Source organism: Cynocephalus volans, chromosome 13, assembly GCF_027409185.1.
Source record: "Cynocephalus volans isolate mCynVol1 chromosome 13, mCynVol1.pri, whole genome shotgun sequence".
NCBI lineage: Eukaryota > Metazoa > Chordata > Mammalia > Dermoptera > Cynocephalidae > Cynocephalus > Cynocephalus volans.
Genome location: NC_084472.1, coordinates 31,094,946 through 31,115,450, shown reverse-complemented (window position 1 = coordinate 31,115,450; position 20,505 = coordinate 31,094,946). Strand labels below are relative to the sequence as shown.

Here is a 20,505-nt window from a genome sequence, read left to right as displayed (position 1 = left end):
AAAATGGCTCCACATCTTCACTTTATAGATTCTTTAATTTGTTCTGCTCTGAGGGCCAAGAAAGCACTTCAGTGGCCAGAGTTCAGTCCAAATGGAACTTTAACAGGGTTACAGGATGCCCTGGTTCATGAGATCATTAAGAGGCTGGTTCTTTTATTTTGGAATTAGCAGTTCAAAGCCCTTCTGGCTTCTGTCCTTACCAGTACAGCCAGTGGCAAAGTCTGGCTGCTCTTCCTTTTACTGCTTCGGTGTGAGCTCATAAAAAGGGGCAGCTCCTTTCTGGGCAGCTTGGGGCGGCTCCATAGGACGAGTGTGGACCACATTAGTCCTGTGGGAAGGAAGACCTGGTATGGAATAGGATATCATATCCTCCATTTTGCCTGTAGGAGGCAGTGGAGTGCAATGGTCAGGAGTGGGGGCTCTGCAGCCAGACAGCCTGCACAGGAGTCCTGGGGCTCTGCTACTTGCTCAGTGGTGTGACTTTCACTGCCACCTTGTTAGCCTTATGTTTACAATAGGAAACAGCAGCGCCTGCTTCTCAAGAGCTGGGAGGAGCACATGAGTTAATTCATGGAAAACTCTTACATAAGAACCTGGCACGTAGTAAGTGCACAATAAATGGTAGCTTACATGACTATTATTACTCAGCAAATGAGACCTGATTCAATGAATGATGCAAAAGCACCCTGTTCTCCCATTTCTAGACACTAGCAAAATAAAAATGAAACCGCTGAAATAATAAGGAAATGAGATACATTTTATTTTTAAAAAAACTTTTATAAAAATCCATTAACCCATAACCCACTAGGGGTTCCAATGCACAGGTTCCCTACATTCCATGCACTCTTTCTCTTGAAAAACAGTGTGCTGGAGCTCAAGTTTCTGAGCTCCTCATGTTATCCTCATTCATTCATTCATACAACAAATATATACTGAACCCCTATTACGTATCTGGCAAGCTAACTGGCACTTGGGATAAAACAATGAATGAAACACAAAAGACACCTGTCCCTGTGGAATTCACATTCTAACAGGAGAAACTAGACAATAAACAGTAATATAATAAATTAGTAAGTGATACAGAAAAGAAGTGCTAAGGACAAGAGAAAAAGTAGGGCAGAGTAAGAGTGCCAGGTTAGGAGGGTTAGGAGTGGTGGGTGGCAATTTCGATTTTTTTGTTTTTGGTGGCTGGCTGGTACAGGGACTGAACCCCGGACCTTGGTATTATCAGCACTAGTGAGTGGCAATTTAAAATAGGAATTTCAGGGAAGGCCTGAGCATCCACCATTGGTCTTTCTCCAGTTTCAACTCCTCACTCAGACCTACAGGACTTCCACATGCCACACTCAGCCTGAGGCCACTCACAAGGACAGAGGTCAGGAATGTCTAGTGCCAGCAGGGTGGTGTCAGATACCCCCACTTGGTGGGAGCCCTTGAGAGCCACATCAGTCATGTGTGGGGGCCACCCTGGCTCAGTCTTCTTAGAGCCAACAACTCTTTTAACAACTTCACAGTCACAACTTCCAGGATCCCCACAAGGGACATGCCCGTTGTAGGAGTAATGCTTCAAGGCCTTGTTGAGAAATGGAGATTTGAGGAAAGACCTGAGAGAGGCGAGGAAGGTGGCTGTTGGGACAGTTGAGAGCAAAGCAGTCCAGGTAGCACAAAGGCCCTCCTCACCTGCCAAGAGCCAGGTCAGGTGGCTGCAGCAGAGTGCGTGTGGGGCACCACGGGGAGAGAGAAGGTCAGAGACATCCAGGAGGGGCAGGCCACGGATGACCTCACAGGAGGTCAACTTTCTTCCTCAGGGATAAGGGGAGCCAGTGCAGGATCCTGAGCAGAGTGACACGATCTGACTGAGGTTTAAAAGGCTCACTCTGCCTGCTGTGTTGAGAACAGACTAGGCGGGTGAGGGTAGACACAGAAAGGTCAATTAGTAAACTCCCCCAGGCATGAGCAGTGAGTGCTCAAGACAAGTTTTGTTTTTGGGAAAGTACTTTTAACGCTATTAGAAAATCCTATTTTAGATCCTATGGAACAGTCACCAAATGTCCAGCCATTTTACACTACCTATGTTTTGCAATGTTAACAGCAAGAAAGAGACATTTTGTGACCAAGAGCATCTGCTACAGATTGTGAGGGGTGGGTTGAAGGGAAAACAGGCAGTGACGAGAGCTCTGAGTCACCCTGTGTCCCTCCCAATCCACTGCTCAGGGTCATCGCACAGCATAACAAATGGCTCTGCCCCAGGATGGCATGGCAGCGAGGCACGCTGCAAGTTGGGGGCCCACCGTGGCTGCCCTGCATGAGCCAGCAGCGCCTGAGGACCCCTCTGCAGTGGCCAGTGATCATGGAGCCTGCCCCTGCAACAGGCAGAGGTCAGGCTCCTCCGAGCACATCCAGCGACTGTGAGCGCACACATCCCGGGTTACTTCTGCCCTGCTTACTGTCCCTGCTGGAAATGATGTGCTTATTTTTAGCCATCATGTGATTCTCCAGTATTTTCCAGGCTCTGCTTGAGTCACTCTGGTTTCAAAGAATTTTTCATAGGGGAAAAAAAATGCAGGAAAGCTCTCTGCATCTTGAAATGGCTCAAGTATTAAAAATTCCAACTTTTAAATTATTTCAACATGGTATGTATTTCTTTTGATAAACTACTGGCTTTTCAAACACCTCTCACATCTTGGTAGAAAATTAAGTGTGCTTTGAAACACATTAGGTACCCAAACCAATCACCATCTCAGTTTACAATATTATTTTTCAATCATTCTCAGAGCAACAGAAATGGTGAAAATCACTCACCTTCACAAAACCACACACATCACATCACAACAGTAATTGAGAGGCGCACCCTTGCCTGTCTGCTGCAGGAACAGGGGACGGCAGTGGCTGAAGGCACCCAGCACATGGAGCCAGCCCACTGAGACTAAAGGCACACACGTGGCCACGACGACGATTTCCCGGGTGCCACTGCACTCCTCGTGTGCAGCAGTCATCGAAGCAAAGAGCTTATCAACTCTTATCTTAAGCTCTTATCAAAGAGCTTATCAAAATGGTCTCAAGAAGGCCATTTTGGGGGAGCATAAGTATTTAATTGCTGTATGATGTCTTGTTCTTTAGATTTCAGTCAGAGTGCCTATGGACTTACGATTGGCAAGACCAGAGTTTTAGGTCATTTTCTTGACCATGGCAAGCCTGTGGTGCTCCATTAACACTATTTTATCCAGACTCTTGCAAAGACAGACATGGTCTCAGGCCACAGTCTGAGGCTGGCGCTGGGGTACGTGAGAACTATGAGCAGAGCCCCACCTGAATTCTCCACTCTTACTGGGCTCCTGCTCCAGGGTCCTCTGCATCCATCAACCAATTACCGAGCCAGAAACATGTGGATCATTCATGCTTGCTTTCCTCCTTTCTTTTACTTCCCATATGCCATTAGTCATCAAGTTTCGATGACTGCATCTCCTCAATGTCTCTATAGCCCACATGGCTACCACCTTCACTTAGGCCACCGTCAGTTCCAACATGGTCTGCTATAACAGCCTCTTCGCTAGTCTTCTGCATAGTAACTGCACCCCTTCTACTGTGTTCTCTATAATGCAGAGCAAACTTCTGCTTAAATGTTTCAGTGACTCTCAATGGTCCCCATTATAAAGTGTAACCTCTGTGTGACCAACAGACCCCCCAATGATCTCTGCCTCCTGGTGTTCACACTTTTCTATAGTACTCCCTCCTAGGGTGTGCATGGGAACCGAGACTTGCCTTTAACCAACAGCATATGGCAAAGGTGATGGGAACTCTCTCTGTGTGTGACTCTGTCTTGCTGGCAGATACACCAGAGGCTCCCCTATTGGCTCTGAATAAATATTTACCGTGAAGTAATGTAGCACCTTTGTTGGAAATGCTCACATGGTAAGGAGGTACAAGTTCCCTCTAAAAATTAAGAGTAGCCCCTAGCAAGAAACTGAAGCCTCAGTGCAGCAGCCACAAGGAAACTGCCAAGAACTTGAGGGAGCTTAGAAGCAAATCTTTCCCCAGTTGAGCCTCTGATGAGACCCCAGCCCCAGTGGATACCTGGATTGTAGCCTAGTGAGACCCTAAAGCAGAGAACCCAGCTAAGCTGTGCCTGAACTTTAATACATGTGTGTTGTTTTGAGCTGCCATGTTTGTGGTTTTTTTGTAGCAATAACAAGGGCCCTGCTTTCCTCTGAAGCATCATGTCTCATCTGTACAAAATAATGAACACTGTACTGAGCAGAGTACATTCTCTGTTGACTTCAACAGCCTGTTCTTTCTGCCTGGAATGGCCTTCTCCACACCCTTCACCTGAGTACCGTCTACTCATTCATTAAGTCTTAGTTGAGCCTCACTTTTTCCAGCAAACCTTTACAGGATGGGAAAGACCAACTTAGGCGGTCCTCCCATGCATGCTGGGGGTACTGACCTCACTTTACTGTTAGTGTCTATTTATTGTCAGGTGTCCCCACTAGGCTCTAACTTCCCTGAAAATATGTGTCTTGTCAGAATCACTGTGTATTTTCAGAATCTCTTACAGTGCCTCAGAAACTTGCTGAGGGACTAAATGAATGAATGACAATTCAAGTAAAGCTTTCACAAAAAGGGTGAGGAATACAAGAAAGAGGAACTGTTGAAAACTTTCTGAGCTACTGTGTAGTGCACCATGGTGCTTTCTAAGTCACAGTGCGAGGAGCTTCTCAGGCGATGGAGAGGACTGCAGAACAATTCAAAAACTGCCATGTGTTGGCTTGTATGTTGCATCCTCCTTGATGCAAATGGATATTGCAGTGATTCAATTTAAATTAGTTCAACTCAGCAAATACTAAGTGAGAACCTTCTATGTGTCAGGCAATAGGGAAATAAGGATTGGTTTATCGTTTACTTCATCTAATTCAAAGGGATTCTACAAAATTTCTCAAGTCAAAACTGTTTTCTATTCCTACCCAACATACCAAGTGACAAAGAAAGGCAACAATAATAAGGAAGAAAGGTTCACTGGCGACATGTGAATGCCAAGTCATTGTCTTTGAGACCTGACACGGTTTACTGTCAGGTGGAGAAGCAAAACCTTGGGTTATCATAGCTGTGGAGAGAAAGGGGATGATCCGTCAGAGCCACACATGGGGTTTAGCTACAGAATCAATAAATATTTCAGCATATATAGACAGGAGCTATATAAGAATAACACGATGCTGGTTATTAAAGAACCCAATGCCAATTAAATAAGGGCTGGGATGGTTTGCTTCCAGGTGCAGGTGGGATAACAGTAGAGGCTACAGCTACGGCCTCTTCTGCAGAGCCCTGTGTGAGGAAAAAGACTATGGCACAGTGAAACATGCCATTTGTCTCAGGGGCTTACTTTTCACTTTGAAATCACTCATACCAATTACAAAGAGTTATCTGATTCAGAGGATTAAGAAATCAGAGATTAGTAATCCAACTAATCAAGGGTGCAGTATTCTGGGCTTTATATACATTTTTGCTTTTGGGCTGATAAAAGGCATGGAACAGCATTTATAAATGTAGATAAAATATAGTAACTCTCTCTTACCCAAGAGCCTATTGTAAGAATGAATGGGAATATTTTTGACCTTTTAAAAATCATTGTATTTAAAAAAAATAAACACCACCCCAATGGAACAGCATGTGTTCTGTTGTTTCATGCATTAGGAACATTGCAGAGCTCTTATTAGCTTTTTATTTCCTCCATACATCACGGAATTTCAATTTGGCTTGTGAAAATTTACTGTAGTTCAATACAGCGTGGGGAGGAGATGAGGACATAAAACAAGACCACGTGTGTGATATTTGAGAGAGGCAATGCAATATAATGGTTAAAGAGTGTGGGTTCTGGAATTACAGTGTCAGGCTTCAAATCCGAAGTCCCCTGCGTCTAGTGAGTGACCCTGCCAAGTTACTGAACCTCTCTGTCCCTCAGTTCCCTCAACTCCAAATAGGATTAATAATATTATTTATCTTTTAGGACTGTTGTGACGCTAAATTGAGCTAGTACACATTAAGTGCTTAGAACAGGTGTCACTTAGTTAGGTGCTCAATAAATATTTGCTAATATTACTGATGACTCTTTCTATATCTTAAATGTTTTCTTTTTCTCTAACATTCATGAAAAAAATATTCATATCAGATTTAGATTTTAAGAGATATACAATAATAGCACCACAATATTTTGTAGGTTTTGATCTCTAAGCCTTACAAAATTCTAAGTTTTAAAGAAAACTATGTACATACTTTGATTCCAGAAAGCTGAAAAAATTAAAAATTAAAAACTGAACTAGTAAATCATTGGCAAAAAAAGCTGTCTCCGTAAGCAGACAAATTGGGATGAAAATGAAAAATGCACTGCTCTTCCTAGGAAGAAGCCTGTGGCCTCTTTCACAGACACTGCCAGGAGTTCTTGTTTGGAACATTCTTCATGCTTCTCTGCTCTTCTGTATGCTCAATATTCTAAGTTCATACATAACTCAGTATCCTGGCAAGGCAGGGCACAGATAATATTTTATGCTGTGGTTTTATCATCATCATAGGTAGATGCTATGGTCTGAATGTTGGTGTCCCCCCAAATTCGTATGTTAAAACCTCATCCCCAATGTGAAAGTATTAAAAAGTGGAGCCTTTAGGAGGTGATTAGGTCATGAGAGCAGAGACCTTATAAAAGAGGCCCAAGGGGGCCTCTGTTTGCCTCTTCCACCATCTGAGGACACAGTGAGAAGGTGTGTCTCCTTCTCACATGTTTGAGGAATGTCTATGAGAAACAGGCCATCACCAGACACTGCAGCTCCCAGCGCCTTGACCTTGGACCTTCCAGCCCCCAGAGCTGTGAGAAATAAATTTCTGTTGTTATAAGCTATTCAGTTTATGGTATTTTGTTATAGCAACTCAAACAGACTAAGGCAGTAGGGAAATGCAGTTTCAATTATTCTTTGAGGTGTTCAGTGCCTAGCGGTATCTCTTATATATCTCACATATGACAGTGAAGTAACTGGAAGAATAAAACCACCAATACCCCACTTCTTCCAGGGAGTAGGGGATTTCCTCTAAGAACTTAATTTGTTGGTCCATTTAAGTGTTTCTTTCCATTTTGTCCAGGTCTTAATGTAGCTAAGAGAGCAGCTTAGCAATGGAATAATTTCTTAATACAAACGAGCCAAGGGAATGCAATGCTGATATGGAACAGGGATAGAGTGAAAGATACAAACATGTTTCATGCAATAATGAGAAGTATTACCATCTGTTTGAAAAGAAGTCTTGCTAATTATGGGGCTGGTAAGAAAAATGCACTGCTTCCTTGTATTGAGGTGATATTGCATGATCTCCGAAAATTAACATTTGATCCTTGAAGAAATAGGTAGGTATGTGAGTTGGAGGGTATGTGGCTAGGTGGCTGGGGACTGTGAGACAGCAGTATCAAGCAGGTACCTACCAGGAAGTTGTAAGAATAAACAAGAATAAATCATTTTGATGGGGAGACCAAGAAGGGTGCCTGTGCCTACTCTATGGGGCTCTGGAAAGTCAAATGCCCTCATGGACTGTCCTAGTCTAAAGAGCAGACATGAGAAAATGCATGGACTAAATTATGTCTTTGAAGCATGACCAATAGTTTTGGTTAAAGGGTGGAGTTGCTGAAAAGGTAAATGGAGACTCGTATCTCGGCAAAAATAAGGAAAAGTTAGTCCTGCATAAAAGCACAGGTCTGAGGCCAAGGGTGGCCCCCCTGAGTGGATTAAAGTTCTTGAGTACTTTCCCCTTACACTCTAATTGAGTTAAGTGCCTTTTAAATAAAAACATTGATATTCTTTGCAGCAATATAACAAAATCCAGTCTCCACAACGTTAACAGAGCCATAAATACGTGACATATTCTCAAAGGAAAAGATAATCAACAGATGCCAACTGTAAAGTGGCCAGGATGGTGGAATTAGCAGGCAGGAACTTTAAAGCAGCTGCCAAAACCATGCTCATGAAGTAAAGGAAAATGTGCTCACAATGAATAGAAAGGTAGGCAAACTCAGCAGAGAAAGAAAAAAAAAAAAAAATTTAAAAACTGAAAAATACAAAATTGAAATAAAAAATGTGCTTGATAGTAGGATGGAGATAACAGAGGAAATAGAATAAATTTGAAGATACATCAATAGAAACCATCTAATCTAAAGAAGAGAGGAAATAAAGACTAGAAAAAAATCAACAGCACCTCAGAGACTTGTGGTATGATTTCAAAAGCTCTAAAGATATGGATATAAACCGAGTCCTGGGAGGACAGAATAAAAAGAATGAAGCTGAAAAAATATTAGAAAAAAATAATGCTGAAAACTTCCCAAAGACATCAACTTACAGATTTAGGAAGCTTCATGAACTCAAAAACAAGACAAATTCGAACAGAACCATGATGAGGTACATCGCAGTCACATTACTTAAAACTAAAGATAAAGAGAAAATCTTGACTGCACCCAAAGAAAAACAACATATGATGATGTACAGGGAAAGAATGATTAGAATGAGCACATGCTTCTTATCTTTGGAGGCTGCAGCAGCGGAAAAACATCTTTAAAGTGCTTAAAGGAAAAAACAAAAAAGATCAGCTTGGATCCTAGTAAAAATATTCCTTAAAAATGAAGGTAAAATAAAATCATTTACAGAAATAGAAAAATTGAAGATTTTGTTCCCACTGGTCCTGCACTATGAGAAATGCTAAAGGAAGTTCTTCAGTCTAAAAAGAAATAAAACCATCAGGAAACTCACGTGTTCAGGAATAACAATGAATTGGAAATGGTAAAAATATAAAAAATAAACTACAGCTGACCCCTGAACAACATGGGTTTGAACTTGCGTGGGTCCATTTATGTGCGGATTTTTTCCAACCAACTGTGGATTATAAATACAGTATTTGTGTGATGCAGAACCTGTGTATATTGAAGGCTGGCTTTTCACATATGCAGGTTCCACAGGGAGAACTGGGGAACTTGAGTATCTGTGAATTTGGTATACTGGGAGTCCTGGAACCAATCCCCTGTGGTTATTAAGCAACCACTGTATTTTTTTCTTCTTAATTTCTTTATAATACATATGACTGTTTAAAGCAGCATTGCTTGAGAGTAATATGTGAGCCACATAAATAAAAATTTTCTAGTAGCTGCATCAAAAAAAGTTAAAAAAAAGTTAAAAAAAGACTAATTTTAACATATGCAAAATATAATTTCTATATGTAATCAAATAAAAATTATTAGACATTTTGCATTCTTTTTTTCATACTACATCTTCTAAATTCAGCATGCATTTTATACATATAGTGCATCTCAAAGAAGAATAAGCAAGCACTTTTAAGTGTTCAAAAGCCACCCTGTTTTGAACAGTGTGGGTTTAAAACAAAAGTTACAAGATTGTCTTGTGGAGTTTATAACGTATGTAGTATGTATGACAACTATAACTAAGGACAGTGGGACAGTACAATTAAATTGTACCACTTTATTTTACATAAAGTACACTGTGAAAAGATAAGATATATATTGTAATCCTTAGAGCAACCACTAAAAAAATTATTGCAAAGAGGTTTAATTAAAAAAGCAACAGATAAATTACAAGAAAATTCTAATATATATTTTAAAAATCCAGAAGAAGGCAGGAAAGGAAAAATAGTGAACAAAAAACAGAGGGGACAAACAGAAAACAAATGATAATACAGTAGATCTAAATCCAGCCAAATCGATAACTACATTAAATGTAAATGGATTGCCAATTAAAAGGGAGAGGTTAATAGAATGAATAAAAAATCAAAGACCCAATCGTACACTATATACAAGAGACACATTTTAAACATAAAGATAGGTAGAAATTTAACCTATCACAGAGAAGGATATACCACACAAACATTAAGCATAAGAAAGCTGGATTGGCTATATTAATATCAAATAAAAAAAAGACTTCAAGACAAAGAGTATTATCAAAGATAAAGAAGAATACTTCATAAAATAAAAAGGTTAATTCAACAGGATGACTTAATCATAAATATGTATGATTACAAATAATAAAGCTTTAAAATACCTGAATCAAAATCTGAGTGAATGAAAGGGAGAAACAGACAATTCCACAATCAATGCAGGAATATTTAACACCCTCTTTGCAGCAACTGTTAGAACTAGACAACAAAAACACAGATGACCTAAATAATACTATCAACCACCTTATCTAATTGATAGTTCTAAAACACTATACAACCAGCAACTGCAGAATATACATTCTTTTCAAGTGCATGTAGTACATTGACCAAAAAAGCCCATATTCTGGGCCATAAAGCTAAGATCAGAACAAGGATAAAACTACTCTTACTGCTATATTTCACTGCCTTTCTGAAAAAACAAAATGAAACAACAACAAAGTAAAGCAACTCTTCTTTCCCAAAAGAAGGTGAGAGGTGATGCTTACTTAAATCACAGATGCTAAACAAATGCTCATATACTGCTAAATAAATAAATAAATGTGGTCATATTTTAAGGTTGTATGAACAGTCTTAGAGAACCCCAAATTAAACATAATTAAGAGTGAGGGTATTCAAAAATTCAATTAGGTTTTTGAAAAACACTTAGGGTTTATTTAAATCTACATTTAGGAATTTAATTATTCAAATACATCAATCTATTATACTTTTTAGGTTGCTTCCTTTTTGAAACCACTTTTCTAGCATTTCTATTAATCTGATTTTAAAGCCTAAAACACTGAAGTCCCTAAGGAAAAGAGAAAGTTCAGATTCAACTCCCATAGCAACTCTAAATCCATCACACTATATTTGTATATGTGAGTTTGATTTAAACACATTAATGTATGTGAATCTGCAATGTGTCTAAGCTGTAGTTGCTATAGAAACTGTAACTTTGCATTTCCTTTCAAGTTCAGTAAGTGCTCACATATAAAGACTCATCCCCTAGACAGCTATCTTGAGTTGCAGATACATAGCAATAAATTTACAAACACCATGGTTCACAATGATGTATGCACTTAATAGATATTTATCATTATGAAAATGTGAATTTTAATACATGCCTTTGGGTAGTAGATCTAAACCAATTCAAGATGCAACTCCTCAGAATATAGACAGAATAAAACTTTCCAGGCAGCCATCCACCCTTAAGTGACAGCCTCTGCTTACATTAAAGCTTGTCACAGTATAGGTAAGTCACTCAACTACACACAGACACCAAACTACTCTATGGCTTCTCCAAATCTGCACAAGAAAAGCTTTCATCTGTACTGAAATGGCAGGAAAATCTAGTATGGTCTCACAAAAACCAAATGCGCCAAGTATATAGAATATATCTAATTTATACACAAGCAAACGACATCTGGTGCATTGCTATCTATATAAGTAGTATGATGTAAAAGATTAATTTTTTTCTTGCTAATGTAGACAGAGTCCTCTCTTAATTATTATCACATGGATTATCCATCCCATGATCACTTTTCTCACTCTAATATGGTCCCTTTGTCATACAAGATGCTTTGGAGCTGCCACTTACTGCTCTTAATATATAATAGTCAGGACATGCAAGTTAATTTTCATATTCACCTAAGGAAATATATGGGGAGAGATAAATCCACTGCAAAACGAATCAAGTATTTCAAAGCCAAAAAATGAAAAAAATAATTGAGGACCGTCTCCTGTTTTCAATTATACCAGCCACATCTTGTTTCCTCTAACGTAGATAATGAAGAAATGACCAAGGCTTAGAGAGGTGAGAACAGAAATTACTGCTAAATGTTACTGACCTGGCACCACTGCAAGATATATGTGAAACAGATATGTGAATTTCCCAGACAGCTGACCCTCACCTCATCAAGCACTTTAATTTGTCCTAAATTTTGCACGGACAAAATCAGCCTTGTATATGAAGAAAGTGAGTGGTTTCAGACCAGAGGCAGGGAGACCCATTTAGATACTGTAGAAATAGTTCATGGCAGAAATGATTCAGGGTCAGTATTATAAATAGAGAATTATAATAGAACTCAAAGACTTATTTAGAAGGGACCTATGAGAGTATTGACTGCATGCTGGTGTCACATATACATTGAGGGATACTGAGAGGTGCAGAACTATTTGATTTTGTAATACATACCCCAGGTTACTAGGTTCTTTAGCAAGGTTTTGCTAAGTTTTTTGTTTCCTCTTTTACTGATGTTCGTATTTTCTGTTAATACCTATGTACTCCTTGCCCTGCTAGGTTATGTGCTGAGAAACCATATCTCCACGTTTACTATAATTATGTCTAAATTAACAAAGGGCCCATAGACTCTGGACAAGTACCCTAGAAACCCTCTCACGAGAGCAAAGAACATGAATTTTACAGCACAGATTTTACAACACCTATTCTGACTCTTAGAAGATATTTTGGCTTACATTTACTTGGCTGTATTCCCAATGACTGGATACATGACCTCTAGAAAAATGAGGTTGTAATGCATGTTCTACATGTGATGTATTCCTTGCTATAATCCCCCCCCAGTAGAGTTTTACTACCCCACAGTGTCCCACAGTCAGAACATAATTTATTAAAAAGGGAATGACTGGTCTGACTTCTGAAAATATCCTTTCTCCTTGGTTAAGACCAACGAGGTAAACGTGGTTAAGGTGTCAGGAACACAGTCTCAGGAATTACTGCCTTGGGAACATTAAAAACCAAATTTATTATCTGTTGACTTTAATGTGCTTCCTGAGCTTTGTCATCTGAGAAGTTAAGCTCTGGAAAATATATATTTCTTTCAGGTTCAAGGACACTCTCACAAAATGGCACAAGTTTCTCTGTGGCTTTTGTGAAAGACAGATGAGGGAATTCCTAGAAAACCAGGCCAAGGCAGCACAATGACAGTTCTGTTTGAGGGAGTAGGAGTGTTGGTGCCACTGTAAAAATAAATTAAGAATACGTTATGATTGTGGAAGAAAAATATTCTGAGGTCTATCCAATTTCACTACTAAAAACTTGAGAAAATGGCAATTGAGATTCAAAGACCAATCTGTACGTCATTAATGGCTGTAGAGAACGGTGTTAGGATGAGAAATCCCAGCAATCCTTGACCTCCCTGGCCTCCTGCTTCACATGCCTCCCAAATCCCAGACTCTGGAGAGGACACGCCACCCCCTTCTCTACTCTAGCTCCTAAACTGATGAAAATTGCTAACAAAAGTTAAGGCCAATTTGAACTACCATAAGTTTTTTGTTTCCCAAACTCCTTGTGGCTTAACTTTTATCCAACCTCTCCATCACGTCTGCTCCAGAAAAACAAATATTCCCTTTTCTTTCTAACCCTGTATCTATGACCTTATTTTCCCCTTCCAGCTTCAGGCTTATGCTCCACTAGTTTCCCCTTTTTCCTATTTTCAATTATTCCTTCTTCATGGGCCTTTTCCCATCTTACAAACCCGCTCTTTGTGCCTTAACCTACAAGCAAACAAAGACAGATCAAGAACACCACCCTCCTTCCAATCTTACTTCCTGAAGCTACCATCAGCTCTTTTCCTATACCAACCAAGTGTTTTTATTTTCCTCAGTTTTTTCCCTGACGAATTTGTTGTAAGTCAAATCTACTCTTACCACCTCCACTTCCACATCCACATGCCCTGGATAAATTGCTGCAATCTAGGCGTATATGCACTCACATTTTAATGGACCAATTCTCTAAAGAACTATTAATCACCTCCTAGGAGTCAGATGTCTTTGGCCTATTTTCAGGCTTCATCCTATTGGATATATCCATAATTCATATTCTGCACTGTTGGCAACCTCTCTTTCTAGAAATTTCCTACTGTTTATTCTCTTATGCCAAGCCCTCCTGGTTTTCTTCCGATGATAATTTTTCTCAGTTGCCTCGTTACTTCTTCCCCCTTATATGTATGTATTCCCAAAGATCTGTGCTTAGTTTTCTTTATTCTACATAGCCTCATCCATTCTATGGCTCCAAAGTTGGATTTTTACACTGTCTCAATTTCCTTCCTGCAACTCATTCCTCCACCTGTTCCTGGGCCCATCACTCCACCAGATAACCTCTGAATTGAGAAATTCAGGCCCTATTTTACTTCTCAGCAGACTGTTGACCATCCCGCTCTTCCTTCTGCTTCCGTCACACATCACTCCATCCTTCCCATCAATCCTCCTGGCATCTTCCCCGCTTCCTATGCAAGCCCTCCCTCTTCTACTCAAACATTAAACATCAGCCGTTCCTCGAGGTACTCTCCCCGTATCACTCAGTATTCACCTCCAGCCTCAATTACATGGACAGAACAGTACCACAAAAGGCTCATGCAAAGGTCTGTATTATCTTTTCATACTATTTTTCCACAAACTTTCTGAAGTATCCTCATATATGGAAGACTCACAAATATTTACCTGTAGCCTACATTTCTTTGAGCTCTAGACACACACACATGCACACACACAAACTGCCTATTTAGATCTCCCCTTAGATGTCGCAAAGGAATCTTAAACTCAGTATGTTCAAAATAAACTTACGATTTCTTTCCAAATCTGGTTCTCTTGCAGCTCTTCCTGAACAAACCCCCATCCTTCCAGCTGTGAGACAAACCAGGAAGTCACGCTTGATACCTCCCTTTCACCCCAGTATCCATCCACTACCAATATCCAATCTATTCTACCTCCCAAATATCTCCCAGCGTTGTCTATTCCTCATCATCCACATTTCCACTATTTTAATCCAGATGAACAAGAATTCATCTTAAATACTGGTAAGGATGCATACTAATTCTGCTGTTTTAAAAAATATTTTAAAAATACCAGATTCCCAATAATATTGGTCTACCTGGAGTATAGGCATGAATCCAGAAAAAAAAAAAAAGCCTTCTTCACAATGAGGAAAACTGTCATCACAAAGCTATTACTGCCTTTGTGGTACTGTTAACCATTTTTAATCCATTCTGATTGGAGGAATTTGTATTTAAAAAATGAAGGCAACTGATTTAACAAGTTTGAACACTGGGCTCCACATTTGGAAAATGAGGAAACAAATGGTTTCTGAGAATTTCACTGTTTAACTGTCCGGTACCCAACTGGTGTTTATAATAATGACCCGATTTTATAAGACCATATATTGTTAAAGTCTGCTTTGTATGGAAAGGATGCTTCTAACATATTTAGAATGGTTTTTATCCACAAAGGTTTCAAAAATTTTGAAGTTCTAGGTATTTATCCTCAATGACTTCACTTTTGGACAAAGCTGGATAAATGAGGTGTTGCTGAACATTATCACATAAAAACTGGTGCTAACTACACGGGAGAGAGAATGTATAGTTCATGAATTTCCACTGATAGATGATGACCCATATTTAACAGCACAAAACCATTCACATTCTGGTCTATACTGCCAGCAATTAAACAGTAAAAATATTTCAGTCAAAATCTAAAAAGACTGCTTGGAATTTCTTAAGGAAACTGGAAGGAAAAGGAAATTTATCCCTGGAATATTATTTTAACATCTAGCTTCAGTGATAGAACATGAATAGCTCAGCCTTTCGAACAGTTTCAATCAAGATCACTAGATTTATGACAAATAGGTCATAGAAAGATAAATGTGGTCAAAGAGACAACAATAAAAACCATCTAACTGCATTAAAATATTGATTGTTAGGAAGAATCAATCACAAACACACAGTAAAGTGTAGGAGGATCTGAGCCATTTTCTAAAAAGAAAGTGACACCATGATTTCAGTGTGCCAATACCTGCTGTGGGGGAGTTTGCGTGGTGAGACTTTTTTGGCAGGTTGAAGATCTGTTCGCCAGGGTCAGGAGGAGGAATTGCATCTTGCCCTTGTCGTGCCTCTACAGGATCATACTCCTTCCCATCGTAATTAGCGTCATAGAATTTCTTAAACCACTGAATAAAATCCAAGTTGTCCTGGAAACGTCCTTTCACTAGCTTCTCCACTGGAATTACCTGCAATATAAAATCACTACGTGAGTCACGAACCTCAGGTTTGTTTGTATTTAATACAAGTACAACTGAAGTGTTCCCTACACATAACTATTTCCTACATGCCTGCAATCATGACCACTGATCTCTCCCTCAGCTTCTTTAGCCAGCTGTATTCTAGAATATAATTTTCATCATATTATAGAAGTATTAAAACAAAACATCACAGTTGGTTCTCTTGGAATATTTAATACCTCTGTACAAACCAGACACAAGAAGGAATATCCTTAGCTGTCAAAAGGGGCTCGTCTCTCTCACATACATTTATATTTATTGTTAAAGCATCTCCCCATAAAAATACAGGCCTGGGATGTTGTGCTATTTCAAGATTGATAAGCTTTTCTTATTTCTTTGTAATCCTTGGCCAATTGTGTTGGGATTAACTCTTATAAGGATTATAGCTACCAGACAGTGCAAATGAATAAGATCAAATCGGTGAAAATATCTACCAATCAAATGGTTCATATGAAAGAAAATGAGCTTTCCCAGAGCTTACTTACAATGTACAGAGACAAGTATGAAAACCACTAACCACAATCCAGGACTCAGTAATTCACGGGCTACCTGGGAGCAAAGCTAACATGACATGGGAGTGCAGAGGAAAGAAAGGCTGACCGAGGCGTCCCAGAAGGCACTCTGGAGGAGGTAGCCAGCACTCACATCAACTCTTGAGAAGTGATTCTCAGCTTTTCATGGGGGAAACTTTCTGGCTGCAATCTAAAGAGTCAGCCAGTATTCTCTATGGAGGTCTTAGGGAAGGTTCAGAATGATGACAAAGACAAAGTATGGTTTGACTGCTTAGTTTTAATTCAGTGGGCCACTATTTTTGAAGGAAAATAGAAAGGCACCTAGCTATCCAAATTGCACCATTATCAGATTGTTTCTTACTACATCTTTAGGTAGGAATTTTAGTTGAATGGGAACTACAAGAGAGTTACAGAGCTAAGGTGCGAGTCAGATGGTGTGTACGTAACTGTGTGCGCACAATCAGAAGCCCGGCACTCAAAGCACATGGGTTCACTGTGTGACAAAATGAATGGAAACTGTATAAATTAAACTTTTAGCAAGGCTTTGCCATCTCAGGAGCTAAATACCATTGATATCCTAACATGTATCTGGAGGACCAGTTTAAAAAATGTAGAGAGATCTTAAATATCATGACAACTTGAAAGAAAAAAGCAACTGAAGCCTTTTAGGCCATCCATTAAACTGAGTCATTAGCAATAAATTTTCCAAAAATGTTGTTTATGCAGCTAAAATAGAAACTAAACCAAGTACAAAATAAAAAAAGGAGAAGCAAACTTGTGGAGGAGACCTCATTTTTCGTGGAGACTTTCTGGTAACAGAGACTCTGGTGCTGATATTTCCTTCCTTTTGGTTTCCCTGAACTCCAGTGAAGTCAGCGCACAAGGAGGAATTCCCGCCACATGTGCACTTAATTGACTTTTCATTATACTATTTAATTACTTCTGTCTTCTGAGTTTTAAATTTTTGTTTATGTTGATTGATTGTTAGAAAATGACTTCTTAATGACTTCTTAGAGCATAAGGCCCTTTAACACACTACTGTACTTTGTCTATTGCCAGATGTGAAAAATTTTAAATAATTTTAGATGACAGTGGTACATTAGCTGTTAAAAGAAGGCACTTACGTTGACTTAATTTTGCATTCCCTATCCAAATAAAAGTTTCAGGAGCATAAATTCAAAATCTGAGGTGGCAAGCAAAACTTTGCACAGAAACTTCAGATATGCTGTTAGGCTATGACAAACATGAACAGGGCTACCTAACACTGTCTCTCATAAGACTTTTGGACTGAATCTTAGCTTATTAAAGCCAGAGAAGCATGTACAGAGAAATGAATGAAAAAGACATAAGTGGTGCTGCTAATTTATAAAAGTAAGGAAGACCTATACAGCTCCAGTTTTAAATATATATGGAATGAGCCAACTGGAAATTAACCACAGCAAAGGACATAAAGAAAGTTGGAAAGAATCTGAAGTGTTAAGACGTGAAAAAGACTGTATGTTTCGAAATTAAAATTCTGAAAAACTGGGAAGCCAAGATCATCTTAATATTTTGTTAAGAATGCTTTTATTTAGCAAGATATAAATTGCAGTAAATTAAAAAATATATAGTTTATCAAAGTTTTCTTTCCTTTAACCTCTATCTCTTACAACTTAGTATTTCATTTTTCTATTTCCATAGCCTGTGTATTACTACCATTTATACAAAGAAAAGTTTTCCATTTCTGCCATGCTGATTTATCCCTTTTCCATTATTTAAAACTCATTTCTTTCCAAGCTTATTCACTCTAAGAGATATATCCTAAAGAAGGAACATGGATTAGATATGTATTTGTATAGCAGTAGACATGTAGAAACAGACTGATTGGGTTTTAGTAATAACAGCCTCTTATTGAGAGGAAAAGGACTCCAGCCCAACTCTGTATCACTCCAGGACAAAATTATAATAGTTCAAAGGAAGAAAAAAGGGCAATTTACGGACATTGAGAATCTGAGGGCATACACTATGCTGAACATTTTCACATGCATTCCCTCATTTCAACTTTATAACCATTGGTAAGGGGGTTTTAGTCCCCATTTAATAGATGGGTAAACTCAGACTCAAAGAATTTAAATAACTTGTTCAAGTCATTAAGGTGGGATTCAAACCCATGTGGTTTCTACCTTAACATGCTATTCCTCCAAAGAAACAAAATACACAAAGAACCACAGTGGCATCTGGCAAACATAAGTTTCTTATCTGCAATGCTAAAACATAATAACAGTTTAACCTTAGTAACTCCCGTTAGGTTTTAGTCTAATGGCTACAAGTTTAGAAAATCCCCTGAAATAATCACCTCATGCAAACATGGGACATGAGGATTGATGCTGTATGCTACATACACACCCCAACCTAATACTAAGATATCAATAACATATCCCATCGATACATTCCTGGGGTTTTGCATTTCCGCTGAAAAACAATTTTAAGGAAAGACAGTGCATTTTATGGAGGTACAAGTGAGTCTCCTACCTTATCAACGTTCATTCGCTTAAACGATGCTTGCAGAAGTTTAAAATTGTGAATATACTCATGCTCCAATTTTGCTTGAAATTTTACTTTCTTCAAACTAATGCAGCCTGGAAAAAGCATGTCCATGAACTGGCAATAGGCTGCTCCTGGAAAGAGACAAGAAAAGTATTGGCATGAATCTGGCTGTACCCAGATGTGGGCAGAGGATTGTTAGGCCTGACGGTGATCGTGCTTAAGGAGCCATTATCACTTAGAACAGGGCCGTCCTGGCTGTGTGTCTTTCTCTTGTCACTGCACTTACGCCTCCTTGTTCACAGGGGCTGGGCCCTGGAGGGAAGGGATTGTGCCTTGATGACATGGCGCTGCCACCTTTACATTCCTAACCACTTTGTATTACACTGTGTACTAGGGAATCACCAAGTTCCATGACCAGCGAACAGAACCTGATGCTATAATGCCAAGGAAACCAGGGTGAGAATAACTCTTCCTAGTTTCCACCAGAGAGAGGGAACATACTTTTTCTTCAATTTAGCTACTACCTGCTCCAAGTGATCAAAATAAATACATTTAAGAGTAAGAAGTGCAGAAAATGTCAACATGAGAGAACTACAAAAGTTCTCATGAAATACGTAGCTCAAAAAATATACATATGCCTGAGCTGTTTTATATCCATCTTGCAAAATGATTTAGGTGAAAACTGTATAACTAAGCCATGTAATGCCAAAAACAGTTGTCTACCAATTTAACTCCAGCGCAGAGCAATGGGGTTCCCATATTAACATGAAGGATGAAGACACGGACACTCTGCAATGTGCAGAAGTTCAGGGTCATGCTGTGTGCGACTGAGAAATAAACATGACAGAATAATCAATGAGTCCCCTGAGGTAACAGTCAGAGCAAAAGGGGATTCTTTTTTTTTTTTTTTTTTTTAAATAAGAAAAACTCTTAGAACATGACAATTTCAACTAGAAAATTCTGGCAAGAGCATGTTTACTGATTCATATCTTCTTTACAGTAAAGGCTAATGGGTATTTAGGAAAAAAAAAATTCAACTCCAAAATGATTCTTCTTCTTCTACAAGAAAGAGAAGCAACTGAGTGACAAGAATGGGAACAAGCAGTGATTTTTTAGGTTCTTTCTTTGCTGACTCTAGATTTCTTGGTCTATTTCGAGAATGTGCTCAAGACCGGTCTTTCTGGAACATGTAGGGCCTCCCCTCATCCTTTACCATCAGGCTTCTGTGAGCAGCCTTTCTTTCTATTTTGACGACTCATCTGTACACAGGAGGGACCACCTATATCAAAAAGATGGCGAGCACCCTTTACTGAGATAGGAATCCAAGGTAAGAGGGAACGAGACCCCAGGAATATAAGGGTTGCCAGAACAGGAAATGTTGGGGTGACTCATATTTTGTAGGTGATGAAATAGGGGCCAAAATAAATATCCCCAGAGTCTCCACATCTGGTT

The 20,505-nt window shown here is 39.2% G+C and overlaps 1 protein-coding gene across 8 annotated transcripts in view; it reads right to left on the bottom strand.

Moving 5' to 3' along the window:
• The window catches only part of MAPRE2 (microtubule associated protein RP/EB family member 2), a 148,022-nt gene that overhangs the window by 20,585 nt on the left and 106,932 nt on the right, over positions 1-20,505 (bottom strand). For 5 of the 8 annotated variants that reach the window (XM_063076902.1, XM_063076899.1, XM_063076903.1 and 2 more), the window contains 3 exons: positions 19,039-19,184; positions 15,751-15,964; positions 14,527-14,586 (listed from right to left, as the gene is read on the bottom strand). In XM_063076902.1, coding sequence (XP_062932972.1) covers positions 14,527-14,586; positions 15,751-15,964; positions 19,039-19,184 — 420 coding nt within the window. The remainder of the gene's footprint in view (positions 1-14,526; positions 14,587-15,750; positions 15,965-19,038; positions 19,185-20,505) is intronic. The other 3 variants (XM_063076901.1, XM_063076900.1, XM_063076904.1) reach the window with 1 other exon arrangement.